Genomic DNA, 20592 nt, shown 5'->3' with positions numbered 1-20592 from the left:
ATTAATGTTAATAATTGATTTTCCTGGGAGAATTGATGATGAAAGAAAACTTCTAATTGAGAGAACATAAGGAGCTCCAACATGAAGAAATAGAATTCCTCAAGATATCTCTATAACAGAATGATGTAAAGTTTGAAATAAAAGTTTCATTTGAAGATGTTAAGAAGATGATTAAAGAAAATTACAATGAAGATCCCTGGGCATGGTGGGATAAAAATCAACTCAAAACATGTCTTAAAATCACAGAAGGAAAATAGTATGAATTTATCTGATGCAAGCCTATCCAAATGACATAATTGACCAAATGGATATGCATATTACAATCAAGGAACATTTGGACCTTGTTTTGATCAAAACGGAAATTTCACCATACAGTAGTCCAGGATTTCTTGTTAGAAATCATGGTGAGATAAAAAAAAAAACGAACTGATCAGGCTAGTTATTAATTATCAAGAAATTAATAAGATTCTGGAGTTTGAAGGGTATTTTATACCAAGTAGATAACATCTAATTACTTGCATTAGAAATGCAAAGATATTATCTGAATTTGATTGTAAGTCTGGATTTTATCATATACGGATGCAGGAAAAAAACAACAAATTCACAGCTTTCTCCACACCACAAAGACACTATATTTGGGGAAGTATTATCAATGAGGTTGGCTAATTTACCTCAAATATTTCAAAGAACGGATAATCTGTTTAAAGATTATTTCAATTTTATGTTTGTCTATATTGATTATGCTTTAATAGCGTTTAAAAATATGGAAGAACATATCAAGCATTTAGGATATTTTCTAAAGTTTGTAAGGAAGAAGAACTGATTTTATCTGGAAAAAAGTAGTAATTGCCACAAGAAATATTAAATTCATCGAAATAAAAATCGATGAATCTGGATTAATTTTGCACGATCATATAGTAAAAAAAAGTGAAATTTTTTCCAAACGAGCTAAAAGCAAAGAAACAACTTCAAAGTTTTCTTGGAGTTTTTAAATTTGCTGGAATGTTTATTAAAAACCTAGCAAAACACATTAAAGTATTCAGTCCATTACTAAAAAAAGATGCGAAATTTATATGGACGGGAGAACAAACACATGGGCTTAGTCAACTCAAAGAGATTTGTAAAAATCTTCCAAAAATGGTTATTCCACAGGATGAGAATGATTTGGTATTATATATAGATGTTAGTGATCATTGACGAACATCAATATTAATTAAGCTCACACCGGAAGGAGAACAACCATGCAGATATTACAGTGAACTTTTCTCAAATGCAGAAGTCATAAGATGACATATCAATAAAAATGAATTTTATGCAGTAAAAATGGTTTTTGAAAAATGCTCATTATTTTTACTATCAAATAAATTTACTTTGAAAGTTGATAATACACAAGTAAGAACTTTTTTATGAAATAGAATATAAATCTAAACCTGAGAAAACTATATTACTAAGACGACAATCTCTATGTCAAAATTATAATTTTGATATTGTAATTATAAAAAATAGTGAAAATATTCTTGCAGATTTTTTAACAAGAGATGAACAGTGGTGACATCGATGACATCATAAAAATACAGAGGAATTTGAGAACACCTTTAAATGGTTCACAATGAGTTTAACAAGCTTGCCCTAAACGCATAAGTTGCAGGTAGACTACAACAAGCCGATAAGAGAATTGTATGTGATCGAATTACATGATGTTTATAGACTTATACTCAGCTATGATCTATAATGCAAATGGCTATCCTCCAAGGCATTGAGAAGCCACCGGTTTCCCAAATTGAGAGTTTTCGAGTACATGACTTTATACCTGAAACAGGTGATTCAAATACTCCTAGCATAAGTGTTAAGTCGAGATCATCTATAGATTATATGAGTCGTCTGAAACAAAAATTGAAATTTTAGATTCTTATCTCGAATCTTCAAGTAAACTCTTCACCTCGTGGATTGAAGAAAGAAAGATCAACCTTAGACCTATACTAATGAAGATACAATTTCTCCACTTCAGATTTATCAATAAACTTGGATGAAATTAAAAACAAAAGTAGACATTAACTCTGTCACAATTAGAGTTGATGTTTCAGGGAAATATCTTAGCTCAGGATGATTTGTTCTATCTTTTTTAGTGAACAGTTCGTCCAATAATTATATAAAATTTATTTAATTTGGTGTAGAGTAGGTTTCTTGTGAGACGGTCTCACGAATCTTTAGCTGTGAGATGGATCAACTCTACCGATATTCACAATAAAAGTAATGTTTTTAGCATAAAAAGTAATATTTTTTCATGAATGACCCAAATAAGAGATTCGTCTCACAAAATACGACCAATGAGACCATCTCACACAAGTTTTTATCTTTGGTGTAAACAGTCGAAAATGGTGCTGCCAATAACATTTTTTGTTTAAAAAAAATTTATATTTTGTTTTTAAAAAATTTAAATTTAATTTATTTATTCAATGTTTTCGAATACACAAGGCGAATTTTTTTTTAGAATTTTGAAATACTTGTTAGTATGAGAATTTATGTGCAATCGTAGCAAACACTAAAGAACTGTAACTCACGAACATAATAATTGAATCAGATACTCTGATGATTATCGAAAGTATTAATTTTGTATCATCAGACTCTTTGGGTGTGCTTGGTTCGTGTGATTAATCACTCCTCAGTGTTAGAATATATGAGTAATTTGAAGTAGCAAACATTAAATAACTATTGAATCAGATGTTCTGATGATTATCGACTATTAATTCTAGATCGTAAGTCTCTTCAGTCTTTGGATTAATGGTTGAAGACTATGTTCGAATATATGTATGCATCATCTATATATATATATAAAAGCAGAGTTTTTGCCAAAAATTGTAATTTCCCGCCAAAATATCATTTCTAAAAAAAGAAAGTTTTATCATCAATATTGACATATGTGCACTGCAATAAATGACCGCTTCAATTATTGTATGCATTGATTACATCAATTCATTTAATTCAATTTTAAATTTAATTAATTTTTATATTATTTCAAATTTAATTTATGTATTATATGTTTTTAATTTTTTTACTCAAATTAAAACTAAACTATATTGAAAAAGTAAACTATATTAAAATTTTTTGCATTAATTATATCAATCCGTTTAAGTAAAAATTGTATAAATAAATTTAAAATAAAAATAATTGTGATGTTCAATATCACTCATGAGGTAAATCATTCAAAAATAATTTTTGCTAATTTAAGTAATTTACTGTCCAAATTACTTACTAAAAACAAATACAATATTTAATTAATTTATTAAATTTTCTAAAAATAAAATTGGTTGACTTTTAAAAATCTATATATATATATATATATATATATATATATATATATATATATATATATATATAAAAAACAGAGTTGTTGCTAAATTTAGTAAGTTCCCGCCTAAATGACATTCTAAAAAATGAAATAAACGAAAAATGTGGTAATTTATATATTATAATAAATGTCTAAAAATATTTAATTCATTATTAAAACTGTATATTAATGTCTGTATGTATAACTGCTTGAAGATTGAATCTTTCTTAGAAATTACAATCCAAATTAAATTACATTTCAAATTTCAAATCCAGAAATAAAATTTCATTCTGGAAATTATAAACCAAATTCAAATTGTTATTCAAAATTTAAATATGAATTTTGAAATTTTGAAACATGTTTCAAAAATTGTGCTCCGCTGAAATTATTTTATTAATTTAAAATTAATGACACATATATATAGATGTAAAGTTATTATAATGAAAAATTTTCATCTATATTTTAGATGAACTATTTTTAATTTGGTTTTATTTTTGAGATTTAATATATTTATTTCAATAATAGTATAAAATCATTTTTCTCTTCAATATATTAACTTTAATCTTAGACCAACAATTCTCGAATTATTATAGATTATTAAAAAATAATCGTAAGTCAATTTAATATAAACTATCATTTTTATTATTTTCTTATTCATGCAAAATAATATAAACAAGAAAAAATTGTTAATTAACATATTTAGAATTAAAATATATGTATGGAATTTGACATACTTAACAGGCAAATTTTGTTTGTTAAATTACTTCAAGGCCAAAATTGATTATGGGGTTGTTAGTAGGCTATTATTAATAATCCATGTTAAATAAATTTATATTAAATACCAATTACTATTTTTTTATACTTGAATAAATTTATCTTGTGAGTTATCGTTATAAATGTTTCTTTTAGAATTAGTACTTTATCTCCAACATAGATCATTCTCTTGAATTATGCAGTGACACTAGATTGATCGTGACAAAGCTCGGAAACCATGTTTGGAAGGAAAATTTCTTACTGGAAGTAATGCATGTCATAAAGTGTTTATTCCAAGAATGTCATTGACGCCTTCTTATCTAAGGCTTCTTTTTAAATTTCAACAAAGATAGTTCAGTATTCTTTGATTGTATTATATTCAATGATAATCAACAAAAGTAAGGGGCAATCATTGGCTCATATAGGACTTTTTTTAAATAACTCTGTTTTTAGTCATGGTCAGTCGTACGTTGCTGTATCCAGAGTTATGAATCCTAAGAATCTAAAAATTTTGATATGTGATAGTGATAGCAACCCGAAAAATTCAACAACAAATGTTATATTTAAGGAAGTTTTTCAAAATTTGTAATTTCTTTTTGTTTTCTAATTATATGATCTATAATCCATTTAGTTTATTTGTATTTTAATTTAGATTATTTATTGAAATTAAAACCACATTAAAAGTTTGTATCATGTTTATCATTTTATTTTGTTACGGTTATTGTTTTTTACATGGCACATAAATTTATATGTGAATACAATATTATTGATAAACACATTATGTCATGTCATTCATTGTCTAATACAAGCGTGATATTAATTTTCAGCCAAAATACAAAAATGGCTCTTTTATTCAGTATTTCATTGTTAAGATCTATATGTATATGAAAACAATAAACATTTCACTTTGATAAAAAGTCAAGTTATAGAGAAAGTAAACAAATTATCATATATATTAATTTTAATAATCAATTAGATAAAATAAATGTCCGTGCATCGCACGGGTGAAAAACTAGTGCTTATTAAAAAAATCAGTTTTTAGAATAAACAAATCAATTTCATTCCTACTAAATTCCCAAAATTTTAAAATTAATTAATAACTAAATTCTTACGCGAGATTTGTGACGACATCGTTTTGGTTCTGCTGCCCCAACTCGGGTGGACTGCTCCGGCGCCTGTTGTCTCTCTCTCTCTCTCTTCACGTCGGCGCTTGATGGTACGCACATCACACTATATAGCCAGGCATGCTCGGGCTCATCTATATGCTTTTTAGGGCTATGTTCTGTTGGAAGTACTGATTTCACGGGTTGAGGTTTTTTATTTTTGTTGTTTTTTTGGAAAAAAAATAGGCTTCTGATTCTTTAAGTTATTGTAGAAGCAAGATTTAATTTTTTAAGGTGGTATCTTGTTTTTGTATCTATTCATTGCAATCGACTAGCATGAGTATATGATGATGTCTATGTTTGCGAGCTATCAGTAGTAAGAGCTGTAGTTCTGAAGTTTTAAAAATTTTGAAAGGTTTGCCGATGGTTAAGTTCCCGATAAATCACTTGTCCAACGAGATTGTAGCAAGTTCTGTGATCTTTATGTCAAATTCTCTAGCTGGGTTTGGTTTTGTAGTTCTAAGGAATTTTCTTTCTCGAATTGGTTTATTGTTTCATCCAAGATGAATTGTTACTTGTCGCGGATGTTTGCTTTTAAATTTATGTTTGAACTATGATGATGACAGGTTGAGAGGACAAGATTTGAGTGTTTTCTTTTCTCGCAATAAAATCTTGAGAAGACATTTTTATTATGGACCATCCACGCTTGTCCTCTGGAGTAGGTGAGGAAAATATTGGGATTCCTGATGATTTGCGGTGTAAGAGGTCCGATGGGAAACAATGGAGATGCACCGCCATGTCCATGCCTGATAAGACTGTTTGCGAAAAGCATTACATCCAGGCAAAGAAGAGGGCAGCAAATTCTGCAATGCGTGCAAGTATAAAGAAAACTAAGAGGAAATTTACTGGTGAAAATGATGTCTACTTGGAAAGCAAGAGTGACGAAATGGATCTACCACTGAGTGCACAATTTGGGGACTATTCTGGCTCGGCCTCTGGGACGAAGAAAAAGGATAAATTACCTAAAGGACAGGTTAACTATTCACCTGAAATCCCCTCAGGAAGGAGCTTTTCAGCTCGAAGTTCTCTAAGGTCAACCGATGACCTTGACGGATCAGAGTACGAGGAGAGTCGAAGGTCTTGTAGAACACCACCAACATCTGCCGTGGATTCATCCAAAAGCAGATCGCAAAAGACATTTGAGGTTAGTCCTAAAATGGTGAGTAGTGTGGTTCATTCTACGCAAAATAAAATCATTCTACTTTCTCTGTGTTTCTGTGCTACCTTCCAAAACTCTTTAGAACTTGGTTGGAAGTTTATTTTTTCATCGTTTTGAGATTTATAGACGATTGCCTACAACAGTTTTTCAGTTCTTAGTACTAGTTTCTTAAGTAGAATGCTTCTTTGTCATTGTAAATTCTACTGAGGGGGGCACTTTTCATTTCAGGAGACTTCTGATGGAAGCTTGGAATCTTCTGATGATACTAGGGGACAACCTTGTCATCAATGTCGTCGTGATGATAGGGAAATGATTTGGTGCCTTAAATGTGATAGAAGAGGATATTGTGATAGTTGTATCTCTACATGGTGAGGCAAATATAATTTTCTAAGGATTTGTTTCTCGTTTCCCTCCCTACATGTGACCCATCATTTGTCAGGTATCCTGGCATCCCAGTGGAGGAGATTCAAAGGGTTTGTCCTGCATGTCGTGGTACATGCAGTTGTTGGGTTTGCTTACGAGGGGATAACCTGATTAAGGTTTTATTTTTTCCCTAAGCAGTTTCTCCTTAGTTAGGATCTATCATAATTTGCAACTTTTTTCAAGATGTATCATGGATTCCTTACAAATGTTTTTATATATGTTCTGTTAAGACAAGGATACGTGAGATACCAGCCAAAGAAAAATTGCAGTACCTCTATTGTCTTTTATCTGCTGTGCTTCCGATTGTGAAGCAGATCCATTCTGAACAGTCTTCTGAGGTAGAGCTGGAAAAAAAACTTCGAGGTATGTTTCATTTGCACATTAGTAGTATATTGAGGCTGATCCGTGGATGACATCTTCCATGACGGGGATTGAACTTTTTTTTTTATCATTATTGCAGGAAACGAAATAGACCTTGTCAGGACTAAAATAAGTGCCGATGAGCAAATGTGTTGGTAAGCGTATACAGATTCATTCAATTTCTCTTTTCATTTTTTTCCCTGCTGTACTGAAAATGTTCTGTTCTTCCATCAGTTTTTTGTTCTCCCTGGTGAGTGGGGGATGCTAATGGCATCTTTATGATCACTATGTGTCTTCACTCCTTTGTATGCTTATGTTGAACCAATGAAATTTATTTTGATCTAATAAAATATGATTTGTGAAGCTTTTGAACACTTCTCTTTTCCAGTAATTCCTGCAGGATGCCCATCATTGATTATCATCGACATTGCACAAAGTGCTCGTATGATATGTGCCTTAACTGCTGCAAAGATATGAGAAAAGCATCTAACCCATCAGAAAATGTCAAAATGAAACAGATTACAGGTGAAAGTGATGATCGAGTTGAAGTAATGATGTTTGAGCACATAAAATTATCGGATATTAAGCTAAATTTGTGTAGAAGGTATCCTGATTGGAAAGCTAATGCTGATGGCAGCATTTCATGCCCTAAAAAGGAACATGGGGGTTGTGGATCCGACCTTTTAATTTTGAAGCGCATCTTTAAGATGAATTGGGTTGCAAAACTTGTAAAAAATGTTGAAGAAATGGTCAGTGGTTGCAAGGTATGTAATTCTGATAACCTGGAGAAAACTGGATTTGACCTCAGGCTATGCCAGGATGCTAATAGAGAGAAAGATGATAACCTTTTGTACCATCCATCTTCACAAGATGTTAAAGATGGAGGGATTGGAGACTTCAGAATGCACTGGAACAAGGGGAAACCTGTTATCATTAAGGAGATTTTTGGTACATCTGCAATGTCCATTTGGGATCCTATGGTCATATGGAGTGGAATTAAGGAGACGAACGAAGAGAAAACTAAAGACGCTGACATATTTGTAAAAGCTGTTGATTACTTTGACTGGACTGAGGTACATTGGAATCAATTTACTTAATTTTGTTGGTATCTAGGGTTGTGCCTAATCTTTTGTCAATTTACTAATTTCATGCTGCTCTCATCATTTTCCTTTGTATCATTATACCTGGATACTTAGCTTCTCTCTAAAACATCCACGTTAATTGTTTTTGCTATGCGAATTGCAGATTAATATTGAACTTGGGGAGTTTATGAAAGGCTATTTTGATGGTAGAATTCATGAAAATGGTCGGCCACAGTTATTAAAATTGAAGGATTGGCCTTCTCCGAGTGCTTCAGAAGAGTTTTTGTTGTGCCATAGATCTGAATTCATCAATCAACTCCCCTTGCTCGAGTTTATACATTCCAAGTGGGGCCTGCTAAATGTTGCTGCAAAATTGCCTCATTATTCCTTGCAGAACGACGTGGGTCCTAAGATATTTATTACTTATGGGATGCACAAAGAGATTGGTCAGGGTGATTCGACAGATAATCTTCGTCTTAATATGCGTGACATGGTGAGAGACAAGTCTCTTATCTCTGCAATTTTTCTACCTAATACTGTTGTATAATTGTGTGATTTTCTTGTTTTGCGCTAATTTTTCGGCCAGCTGCACATGTCCATGAGTTAAGGCCTTAAGGGCTCCTAAAGGATGAGAATAGTGGAGAATAGTGGAGGAAGGACAGAGGCAGAGCTTTCTTTGTTTTGCCCTCAGTCTCATCTGAAATTCCCACTGGGGAAATTATCACACCTTGTCCTTTCTTTAGTGTCTTTTTAACGTACATCCAACTGCCATGTCAAAGATATCTAGAGGACTTACCTCTTCTCTTCTGTGATCAGGTATTCCTTTTGGTTCATATTAGTGAAGCGGAGTCGCAAGGTATGCCTACTAAGATCGAGAGGACACTAAAGTCTGGGGGAATATCTGCTGAAGAACAATCATGTATTAACCCTGAAATTCACTCAAAATCATCACCTGGTGGAGAGGATGGTCCTGTTACAACTCTTCATCCAAATGATACAGTGACAAGGGATGGCCACGAAACCGACAAAAGTTATCTCGACAAAGAGACAGCTGTCAATTATGCAGAGAACAGAGCTGGAGAAAACATTTCTGACAAATCTCAAGTTGGAGCTTTATGGGATGTGTTCCACCGAAAGGATGTACCCCTACTGATTGAGTATATAAGAAATCACTGGAAGGAACTTGGGAGGGCGGACAATATTTTTACTGATAATGTGATTTATTTTTCTTGGTTTAGCAACTTAAAATTTTTCCTTTACAAAGATCATATGATTGTCTTTGTTGCTAATGTGCTCTTTTACTTCAGGTATCCCAGTCTCTTCATGATGGGGTAATATATTTGAATAGGCATCACAAAAGACAGCTGAAAGAAGAATTTGGTAGGTGGCCAAGTTTTTTTAATTACACTAGTTTGCCTGTTGCAGACTTTACAATTGTTTGTGCAACTGTTTTTTGTTACGTGTTTGCAGTAGTGCCAAACATTCTTGTTTTGAATTCTTCATCTTTTACAGTTTTACTCCACAATGGTGAATATTTTCCATGTCAAAACTGTATTGCTAGTTTTCTACTATAGAAATATTTTTTAGTGAATTGGTTTACTCTTCTCTCAGAAGTGGAGCCTTGGTCATTTGAACATCATATAGGTGAAGCTATCTTCATCCCTGCTGGATGTCCTTTCCAAGCAAGGCATATTCAGGTGAGTTGCAGATTTCAATGCTCTTTTAGCATCTGTGGCCAGCTATTTATGTTTACTCAGACTGAAAAGATATCAATCATATTAGTCCCAAATGGTTCTCATGTTATTCTATCCTCTTATTCTATCCTTAGGATGTGATACACTGGTTCTTATGTGATCTGGAACATTTTGGCCTTGAATATTTCCTTAACATATAAACAGTTTATTCAAGGATCCTTATCTTGATATCTGTCTCTGGCTTGGCTGGTTCTTTAACTAATATGATATCTGTGATCCACTTTGATCCCTAATAGCATTTTAGCATGAATTTAGGTGGTAAAGTTTTTGGGGATTCTGTTGTGTATATCATCAGGGAGCAACTTACATAAATCTGATTGTCGAGCACTTTTTTTCATTTAGTTAAGGATCTGAAGATTTCCTTTATTGGAATATGAACTTTGAAAGGCTTAATGTAAACTTAGCATGTTTGTTTCACTCGTGTAATTTCCAGTCCTCTGTTCAGTTGGGCCTCGATTTTCTCTCCCCTGAAAGTTTACCAGAAGCTATAAGATTGTCTGAAGAAATTCGAGGTCTTCCAAATGACCATGAAGCAAAGCTTCAAATATTGGAGGTCAGGCATATTCTCTTTTTCTTCACCTCCTATCCCGTGGGCCACCAAGTTGTCTGTCTTTATTGTTTTTGTTGGAAGTAATCTGGACCATATAATCATTTCAGGTGGGGAAAATATCATTATACGCAGCCAGTTCAGCCATAAGAGAAGTTCAGAAGATAGTTCTTGATCCAAAGTAAGCATTTCTTAAGATGCAACCTTGTTATCATTCTAAACTATGATAGCTAGAAGGTACAGTAATGGATTGATTGGTTGGTTAATGGGGTCTTTTTGTCTCTGTATTTTTGCTGCAGACTCGGCCCCGAACTTGGTTTTGAGGATCCTAACCTAACGGCATTGGTCTCTAAACATTTGGAAAGAATGGTAAAACAAAGACAGGTCACTTGTTCTTGACACTTTTAAGATGTATATGGTATGGGTGAAATATTTCTCAAGTTTTGGTACTAGCACAAATATATGTGAATGCATGGTCTTGTATTCTGCAAAACTGTAGCTATTTGATTTTTGCAATTTTTCTATGTTTATTTTCGCCCGTGAAGACGCAACGTTGGATATAATAATATACAGATGTTAATTTTCTGATTAAAAAATGCATTCTCTTGGTTTTTGCATATTTCAATCAAAGTTGCTTCAGAAGAAAAGCAACAGATTTCCAATGGAGTTTTGCAAGGCATAAATTAAAATTGACCGATCTAACTAAAAAATTGGAGATGAAATTAAAAGTCTTAGATGTAATAAAACAAGAGCGTTGATAAACTCAATTGTATTCAACAAGAGAAATTTAAGAACCGAAAAGCAACTAAGAAGTAAAGAATGAAAGAATCATTTCGAACTTCTCAAAATGGACAAAGATGGATTAAGATTAATAATTATATATGTATGAAAAAAGAAATCTAGATTATTTTACTTTTAACAGAGTAACGGTTGATTTGGTCACTTGACAGTTGACTCAAGTCACAAAATCGAACCCAAATGAACTCTGGTTAATTTTTTATACCATCTTTTAGAATTTGAAATTTTATGGAGTCGAAATGCATAGAATGGATCATCCATCATACATTCATCTCAACGAATCCTCTTGCCTTCGATTTGTAAAAAACAAGAAAACCCATTACTCCACCATGGTCCATAAAGGTTTTTTTTTTTTAATTTTAAAAAAGGCTTACTTCTCTCAACAATATACACGTGTATCCTCCACAGGTGCCGCCTGTATCAGTTGACAAAACAAAATTATGGATAAACATCCATGCAGAGAGTCCATCGTAACCATCTTACTGCTAAATTCGATCGCGGGTTTCTCCATTACCCGTTTGCTTTGCTTCAAAATGTTGGCAGTTTTCGAGCGTACAATCGGCAACCCTCCAAAAGAATTGAGTCTTCCTTTTGACGGAAGAAACAGCTGTTTGAACTGCTCCCCACGAGAAATGGCAGAAACTTTTCGTTCTTGGAGATCTGATGCCACTTTCTACAACCTTTCTAATGAAAATTTCTTGGCTTTGTCGCATGAAAATGAAAATCCAGTTCAACCCAGGTATGAAACCTTTTCGACAGCGGCAGCTACATTTGGCGCTGATTTTTACGTTATTTTTACAGATCAATTGTAGTGATAGATGAGATATCCTGCCTGTTTTCTGGGGCTTTGTTCAATACTCGTGATTTGAGACGTCATTACGGGCTTGCGAGACAAGCTACGGAAACCATGGTTATAGTTGAAGCCTACAAAGTATTGCGGGATCGTGCTCCTTATCCAGCCGATCAAGTTGTCAAACAACTCCATGGAAGTTTTGCTTTCATTTTGTTTGATTCCAAAGACTCCACTCTTTTTCTTGCCAGGGTTTGTGTCGTCTTCAAATATTTGTTTGAGATCAGCAACAAATTATCATAATTACTCAAATTATGATGGCCAACTTTTTTGCAGGATGGTGATGGACGCGTGCAATTTCATTGGGGAACTGCAACGGATGGATCCTTAGTATGCACTGACGATCCAAATGTCATCTCTGTTGCCTGTGGAAATTGCTACACTCCCTTCCCTCCAGGTAAAATTTGGTGCTTTCTACTGTTTCCATGAACTGAAGTAAAAATCTTGATCTACTATATTTGTAGCCCGGTCGGTCCCGTTTGTTTGGACTTTAAAAAATGTGCATGGAAATCCAAGTTTACGAAATTTTGCAGGCTGCTTCTTCATAAACAAGAGCGGGCTAATGAGTTTTGATCATCCACTTCATAAGGTGGTAGGTATCCCTCAAGTAGATAATCATGGACATATCAATGCTGTCATTTTTCAAGTAGACCTCTTTACCAGACTTCACAGCATCCCCCGCACCGGCAGCTCAACGAATTGGGCTGGTGCCGCTATCTTTGACGGCTAGTAATGACGCTTTCTTTTCTCAATTCACACTAATCAATCAAACCACACAACCCATAGAGTAATTGGGGTGTTTCGTTTTCTTGAAAAGATATGTACATTCGGTCTATTCGTATTTGACGAATAAAGCCACTGGGTCTGAACTCTGAAGTATTGTATTTAAACGATCACCTTCGATTCTGCATCGCGAAGATTTTTTTTTTTTCTGTTCTGTAGTTCGTGCCTCGGTGCCACGTTAGTTTTGATGGGAACTGGCAATTAGTGTATTTTGGAATATGAAATTTATATTTTAAAAGTAAAAATTGGAAAAAGTATTTTTATTTACAAAATGCAATTGGATATCTGCTTGTCGCTGCTAGACCCGTCCCTAGTAACTCATTGCCAGTATAGTGTACTGAAGCTTACAAATGGTGAATATATCGTCATTCATAAAAAAAACTAATGATCAACAAAGTCGAAATCCAGGCCAAATTTATCATTTCAATGAAGTTGACCATTATATAAGACCGTTGATTATCATCTCTTCGACAAACAGGCACAAACAAAAGTCCCATAAATTTATACAAACGTGAATATATATATGGTCTTCAAGCTCAAAACAGGAGAAGACACAAGAGAATGCAGCAGAATGGAAAAATGGTAACCCTGTTCAAAGATTTATCAGCCTGTATCTAGTAAATTCTGCTCATTCTCATAAAGATTATGCGAAGGGAGGTGCTGTAGCCACTGGCCGATGGCCTAGGATTGATGGTGTCCGCTTCTTGTTCAGATTTGGAAAAAGAGTCCCCTGCCGTATAAAGGGATCATGGTTTTCTCAGAAATTTCGGCCTCGCAAACGGGGGCATTGGGGGAGCTCATTTGGGGCGGGGGATACGCTCTGGGAATTAAACCATTTGTATATGCTGGGCCAGCAGTAGAGGTAGCCACAGAGCGTTACTACCGGTTCACGAGCAAAATCCAAGCATATGCTGCAATCGAAACAAACAGAAATATTTTCAGGTCCCCATTCTTGCACAAAGTACTGCTGAAACGCCATCCGCGGAGTTTTCGTAGTTCTTTATAGCTCTGGATTCTTCAGACTCTGCAAAGAAACGAGCCGTCTTGGTGAAAAAACTAAAAAATTTCTACTTCGCACGAAATTTATTAGTGGAAAATTGTTTTACTAGAATAATGATGATTCTCAAAGGTGATAAAATTGAGAAGATATACAAAGGAAACCTATTATCTTTGCATCTCAAGCACAAATCTTTACATAACAACTAATTCCAAGGTAAATGAATGGAAATTTTCTTCCATAATCCCGAACAAGTATCCATACATTAATTTACACATTCAGCGTGATTTGTTTCCGATCTAAACCCAGTGAAAATTTCCTACACCGACCTAAATGATGGGCCAAGCTGATGCACAACTCTGCTCGGAGCTTAAGATCCATAATACCGCAGTAATCTCTTCCCCAACAATATTATGCAGCCAAAGAATTTGACAGTGATTATGTGTACACACACGCTCGTTAGGTCCAACTTCAAACTACAGATCTTCACTAATACTCTCCCAAAAAATCACGCAAGCAACAAAAAGTTGATAAAACCCCGAATTTTGTTTTGATAAATTAACGTAAAACAATCCAAGAACAAATCAACTTCTTATACAAACCAACCAAGATGGAAAAAAGAAGGGATAATTCCAATCACTGAAAGTAAAGAGAACAAAATATGGAGACCAATTTAAAAAATCAGAAATTATCGGTCACAAAGAGTTGGCAGCTGGGTTTATACCTGATATTTTTATTCAAGTATGCATGGATGTGATATTATTGTTCATCTATCTTTTTTGAAACAATTATAATATTTTAACTATATTTTGTTGGTAAATTTTAATCCATTTGAAGTATGACACCATATAATTATATAAACTTATCAATGATATTAGCTATTTAATTATATAATTATTGTGAGAAAATAAAAATTGATTATTGTTATATAGTTATATAATCATATTTTATTCAACTAAAGATATATGATAAAAATTGTCACACTTCACTTATCGGTCCATCATGTACTAGATGAAAACGAATATTGTGCTGGTGTCTTTTGACTAGATTTTCAATTAATATTTTGAATTTCATAATTTTTCCATGAGATCTATATTTTTCAGAACGAATAGTAAATTTTTTTTAAATAAATAAAATGTTATTTAATATTTTTTTCTATCAATGGGCTGAAACACGAAAGTTAAACCCAAAAATGAATTGGACTCGGACTAGCTCGTATTTACTTGTACCGGTACAGTTGGGACTTGGGAGTCGGCCCAGCCCAAAATATTTGCGAGGCATCTGGTATTATATAAGCAGATTCGCGGTTCACCGCCAAAATCACTACTAGTTCGATCATATTCAAATATTAGTAGCCGAAACAACTGCAGCAGCGATCGTGCGTGGAAGAATCAAAGCCTAAAAGATTCGCAATGTCAGCAGAAAAAGGGATCTCCAAACGAGTGTTGGAGTCGAATAATCTGAAACGAAAGCGAGTCATAGTCGACGATGATTTTGATGCCGCTATCTCCAGGTTGGCTTCTGTTTTCCGATTATTGTTATTATCGTGTTTTAACAAATTCCGTGAAACGATGTAATTTTTATATGGAAATCAAGTGATATCAAAGGAATTTTGAGTGCTCTTCAGCATATCAAGGAGAAGGCGCAAAAGGATGGTCAGAAGAAGAATGAGGAGACGATTTCGAGGCGAGACTCTGCATATCTCTTTAGATCTAACAATTTATTCATGTTTGTGCATTGATTCTATGATATGGTTAGAATACGTTGAAACGTATAACAAAGAAGTTGTTCTTTATTGTTCGTTGTTAGCTATTTTTAGATCTCAAATTTTGGCGTATTTGGATCTCTGTACGTGTAGAAGAATGTTCGAAAACTATCGTGATTCTAGATTTCTGTAGTCTTTTTTTTTTTTTTGAGTTGGATTTCTGTAGTTAATAGGGGAATAATTTAGATAATTATCTATGCAAATAGAACGACAATCAGGTTGCTAACGTAGAAACGTTTACCAGGTCCTTACCATCATGTGTTGTTCAGAAATCTCACTGATAAAGGAGTGTTGGTATCTATTTCTATTTACCCTGAATGCATGTGCAAGTTATCTGAATCATAGCATGTTAGTTCGCAAGAATGTGTATGCATATCGAACAATTTTTGGGTAACATAGATGGACAGCATACATAAGCAGCTTACATGAATTTAAATAATTTATTCACTGTTGATAATGCGGGGTGAGTGTGCGTGCATCACAGAAAAATTAAGGTCAAATTTATGCTCATGGCTTTTGTTTTCTCATTTTTTTCTTGACATAAATAGCTTCAAATCAGAGTTGTGTTGATCTATCAGAGAAATAAAACCTGCTTAATCATGAGCGATCACGTTCTTACGCCTATCACACAATTGGTGAAATGCTAGGTCACCTTGGCCATAAGAATCTCCAAAATTTCAAGCCTGTTCATGACCTTATATGTGATTTTCTTGACAGTGTGTCTTCAGAGATCAAGTCAAGTTTGGATGAATTGAAATCAAAGCTTGAGAAAGAAAGGTGATAGCACTTTTGTGAACATATAGTTATCTTACTCTTGCCTGTCATTAGCTCTGGGTCACTTCTTCAACCATTTCTGACATTGTCAGGCAAAACTTTGCAAAGACACTCTACAAGAACTCAAAAGAGGTGACACACTGGGAAATGAAAAGGACTTTTCTGAGTGCTTTAAGATCATTTCGCTTTCCATGCTTCAATTTGAATGCATGTATTTCTTGGATCCTTGCAGTGTGAGAATCTACTGAAGAACGAGACAGCTAAGTTTCAAGAAACTTTTGAGAAGTTCTGCAAGGAGAAAGCTATGCATCTGCAGGCCTTGAAAGGTACTTCCAATGCATATTCATCTGTGAACATAAAAAGAGTAACTGATTTGTGTTATACTTGGGTATTGACAGATGTGATCTCCAAGTATGAAGAAGAGAAGGAACGATTATTCATACGATATGAACAACTAAGTGAGAGATTTTTTATAATATTCTATTTAGTATTTCCTACTGCAGAACTACATGCATAAGGAGAAATTAAAATAAGATAACATTTTCTTGAATGCTCTCAGGAAAGAAGGAGAAGAATATGTTAAATGAACATGAGAAATCAAGCGCTGCAAGAATAGGCCAACTGGAGGAGTCATTGAAGAAGAAGAAGCAGGTGACATATATTCCTTTTGCTTTGTCATCTATATCCATATATGAAAATAAAAGAACAACAATAACTTCTTTGACATGTTTCATGTGCATAATGATGTAACAGTGCTGTCATTGTTATGGTAACATGTATCGATCAGTAGTACATGAATGATTTGTAAGTCGCTGTAGGATGAGTTTAATTGAACATCTGTGTTATTTGCAGGATGATAAAACATTCAGCATGCTAAGGAAGACTCTGGGCTCTTTTTTGGGTAATACTTCAGACGAGGACTTCCCTCCTGATGACTGAAAGTTGCTCTTCCGATCATTGGTCTGTCCTGTCCTTTTGAAATATGACACTTCCACTGATGCTTTAATAACAACACATCTTGTGAATTTCCGTAAGTTCTTTAAACTAGTTATTTTGGCACAAGATTAAATTTCATTTTGATCGACAATTTTTAAAGTCAAACCAGAAAAGTTATTTCTCTCTTGACGTTCAATTACACAAAAGGGTGATGCATCTAAAAATTCTAAACTACACCATGAGCAATTTGCCTTGCTAGTTGCAACTTGCAACATAGTCAATCTGTGAGTTTAATTGTGATATAAATGTATGTAAGTCAGTTTGGGTAATTTAAAATTTAAATCACTTTTCCTGGTCTTCGAACAAAGTCAAAGGAGGCAAAAGAAAAAAAAAAGAGTTAGGCCCCCCATCCTAAGTTCTCAACCGGTGAGTAGTTGAACTTACAAGACAACATTCAACGGTTCTCAGCCCACCTTTTTTTGTGAATATAAAAGAGTTGCAATAATGTCATTATATTACGTGAGCACTAACTCTGCGAAAACGCCCCCCGAACCAAGCCTTCATTAATTGTAATGTATTCAAGATTCTACAACTTGCATCATATATATATCAATTGGTTTTCAGAAAGATCAACGTTCTGTAAAAGCTAAATTCAACTAGATTTGAAATGAGCAGTGATGCATCTTAATTTTTTTTTTAATGATGATTGGCAATTTTTTTTAAATATATAAAATGAATTCAATCAGTTTCTTACAATCCTAAAACTATAATTTAAAAATTGACACCTCTCCCTATCGGGTCTTCGCGCCACGGTTGATTAGCTAATTTCTGCTTACCCATTAAATTATTTCAAATAAAAAAATGGCAAAACGTGCATGTCACCTATTGGATACGTAAGCTTAAATATGAATTCAAGGCATGCCTTTCTCAGGATCAAGCATTTTTACCCTTGTAAGTTCAAGTCAAATTCCAAAAATTATAAGAATAAAGGCATCATCACGTTTCTATTTTATTATATTATATAATAACATTATTTTATGCCCTTTTTATTAGGTTACCTAGAATATAAGGACCCCTCCAGGATTTTCAGAAAAGACAAACTTCACCTCCCAACTTATTAGCCTTTCCTAACTCACAATTTTCCATCTTAATTCTAACCCTCTTTGCCAAAATATTTCAACTTTAAATATCTTTACACTCTTCTAGTTTTAGTTCACAAAATTTTCATTTCGTTAAAAATTTAAGCTGCATCTTCATATAATCGATGGGTTTAGATTATAAAGGCAGAATCCCCATGTTTGTGCTGAGGCTTGTGGCCTTGGCTTCCACACTTACTGCAACATTGATCATGGTCACAAGCCATGACTCGGCTGAATTTTTTAGCATCAAATTCGAAGCCGATTACAAGAAATCACCGGCTTTCAAGTAAGTTAATTTCACTTGCACAGTTTTATAGAATATTATCGAATAATCTCTTTGTTTGAACTGGGAATGGAGAATCGTGTTTTCTATGAGATCCTTAAAAAATGGACGTTTTATACTAACATTTGATATTTTAACTACCTATTTGTTTGAACTGGGAACAGAGAATCATGTTTAAATTCTCTTTCAGATTATTCAAAAATGGATGTTTGATCACAACATTTGATATTTGTGCAGCTATTTTGTAATAATGAATGCAATAGCATGTGGCTACACCTTTATACTATCCTTTCTCCCTGCTAAGAATTCTTACGGCCACTTTGTCTTGGTTCTCGATTTGGTAAGCTTAGTTTATTAATATTTTCCTCTCTTTTTTGTGGAATAATAAAAGGGAAAAATGGTCTTATTTTTGTTCCATAATAAATGTTTCTGCAATTTTATTTTTGCACATATACATGTATGATACTTAAATTTTCTTTTTTCCATCCTGTGAGCATTGTTTCACCGACACCTTTGATAGTTTGGCAATGTAAAAATATTTTTGGTTGTGGGAGAACTCAGGCAGACCTTGCTATCTAAACTTGCAGAACATGGTTCGAAAATTGGTTGACCTACGGTATGGATTGGATGTGATAAAACCCACGTAAATTAAAATTAAAAATAATTATCTATTTTGTGATTGTAAATATATATGGCTTTGAAAAGTTTTATTTGTCCCCATTTTGGTTAATAGGTTATGACACTATTGCTGGTTTCTAGCATATCGGCATGTTTGGCTATAGGCCAAGTGGGGAAGAATGGAAATAGCAATGCTGGTTGGCTACCAATTTGCGGCCAAGTTCCTAAATTTTGTGACCATGTTACGGCTGCTCTTATTGCTGGCTTTGTGGCCTCAATTATTTATCTTATCATAGTTATTTACTCTCTTCATAATCTCATTAATTTACTCACTCTCAAGTCATAGATTCATTCGTTCGGAAGCTTCTTCATTTTAATTTAATCATGCAGATTTCTTTTTGTCCTTAATTATTTGTGAATTATAACATGTATGTTGTGAGTTTATACGTTCAACCATATGTTATGTACAATTGTAAGTTGGGAATATAACTATCTATCCTCTATATAAATAATACTATATTGAGTTGAAGATCATAAGAAGCATCTATATAATATTGGTGATGAGAAAAAATTGTAATTTTTCCAATTAGGAAGTAAAATTTATTGTAATATTGTCCTTGTGATGAGTCCACTTAAAAATTTGTATGTATACACAATCTCGCTGATATATAAGAATTTGCAATGGTTGTAAATCATATGTTTTTTTTTTATTATTTTTAGTGGTGTTGGTCAATAGTATATTAATTTGAAATTTTTTGAATTTGATAATTTTTTTTATCAAAAAATTGACGTGACAACATATATCGTTAGCATTATGGTGAAATACGATTAAAATCGAAAAAAAAGTATATGCATAGAGTAAGACTGAATTTATGATATGATCATAAAACAAACGTGTAAACGTAATTTTCTGTTGCAATTTATATGTACTTGCCTGTACGCGTGCCTTTGAAATATTTACCAACGAAAATTGATATAAACAGACCGCTAAAAATCAAATGAAAACTCATCCGTATATAATCTGCGAAGTTAGGTCTGATATATCGATCCAATGCACAGAAATTTATCCCAAGCCATCAT

General features: G+C 33.5%; 4 protein-coding genes and 1 pseudogene across 5 annotated transcripts; 4 read left to right on the top strand and 1 right to left on the bottom strand.

Moving 5' to 3' along the window:
* The first annotated feature begins 5875 nt into the window (after positions 1 to 5875).
* LOC140834798 (E3 ubiquitin-protein ligase JMJ24-like) lies at positions 5876 to 11113 on the top strand. 2 transcript variants are annotated; one of them, XM_073199933.1, is made up of 13 exons: positions 5876 to 6388; positions 6632 to 6771; positions 6843 to 6942; positions 7057 to 7189; positions 7287 to 7341; positions 7575 to 8259; positions 8432 to 8761; positions 9085 to 9483; positions 9576 to 9648; positions 9880 to 9965; positions 10456 to 10575; positions 10680 to 10750; positions 10869 to 11113. In XM_073199933.1, the coding sequence occupies exons 1-13, from the start codon at positions 5876 to 5878 to the stop codon at positions 10966 to 10968; spliced, it is 2805 nt and encodes a 934-aa protein (XP_073056034.1). In that variant the 3' UTR covers positions 10969 to 11113. The 2 variants fall into 2 exon arrangements, with proteins under 2 accessions (XP_073056034.1, XP_073056033.1); XM_073199932.1 differs by having other exon boundaries at positions 5876 to 6403.
* Positions 11114 to 11252: 139 nt separating this feature from the next.
* LOC140834799 (stem-specific protein TSJT1-like) lies at positions 11253 to 13196 on the top strand. Its single transcript, XM_073199934.1, has 4 exons — positions 11253 to 12106; positions 12169 to 12409; positions 12494 to 12614; positions 12751 to 13196. The coding sequence occupies exons 1-4, from the start codon at positions 11808 to 11810 to the stop codon at positions 12945 to 12947; spliced, it is 858 nt and encodes a 285-aa protein (XP_073056035.1). The 5' UTR covers positions 11253 to 11807; the 3' UTR covers positions 12948 to 13196.
* Positions 13197 to 13405: 209 nt separating this feature from the next.
* On the bottom strand, positions 13406 to 14690 carry LOC140835517 (E3 ubiquitin-protein ligase RMA1H1-like; annotated as a pseudogene).
* Positions 14691 to 15337: 647 nt separating this feature from the next.
* On the top strand, positions 15338 to 17584 carry LOC140833575 (uncharacterized). Its single transcript, XM_073197908.1, has 8 exons — positions 15338 to 15510; positions 15594 to 15683; positions 16480 to 16539; positions 16629 to 16668; positions 16769 to 16862; positions 16935 to 16994; positions 17096 to 17187; positions 17389 to 17584. Exons 1-8 carry the CDS (start codon positions 15410 to 15412, stop codon positions 17473 to 17475), a joined length of 624 nt encoding a protein of 207 aa, XP_073054009.1. The 5' UTR covers positions 15338 to 15409; the 3' UTR covers positions 17476 to 17584.
* A 1003-nt stretch (positions 17585 to 18587) lies between these two features.
* LOC140833576 (CASP-like protein 1C1) lies at positions 18588 to 19989 on the top strand. Its single transcript, XM_073197909.1, has 3 exons — positions 18588 to 18897; positions 19132 to 19234; positions 19628 to 19989. The coding sequence occupies exons 1-3, from the start codon at positions 18737 to 18739 to the stop codon at positions 19856 to 19858; spliced, it is 495 nt and encodes a 164-aa protein (XP_073054010.1). The 5' UTR covers positions 18588 to 18736; the 3' UTR covers positions 19859 to 19989.
* The last annotated feature ends 603 nt before the right edge of the window (positions 19990 to 20592 follow it).

Source organism: Primulina eburnea, chromosome 6, assembly GCF_022965805.1.
Source record: "Primulina eburnea isolate SZY01 chromosome 6, ASM2296580v1, whole genome shotgun sequence".
Taxonomy (NCBI): Eukaryota; Viridiplantae; Streptophyta; class Magnoliopsida; order Lamiales; family Gesneriaceae; genus Primulina; species Primulina eburnea.
The sequence above is the reverse complement of the archived record's forward strand: the minus strand, read 5'-3'. Positions and strand labels throughout refer to the sequence as shown.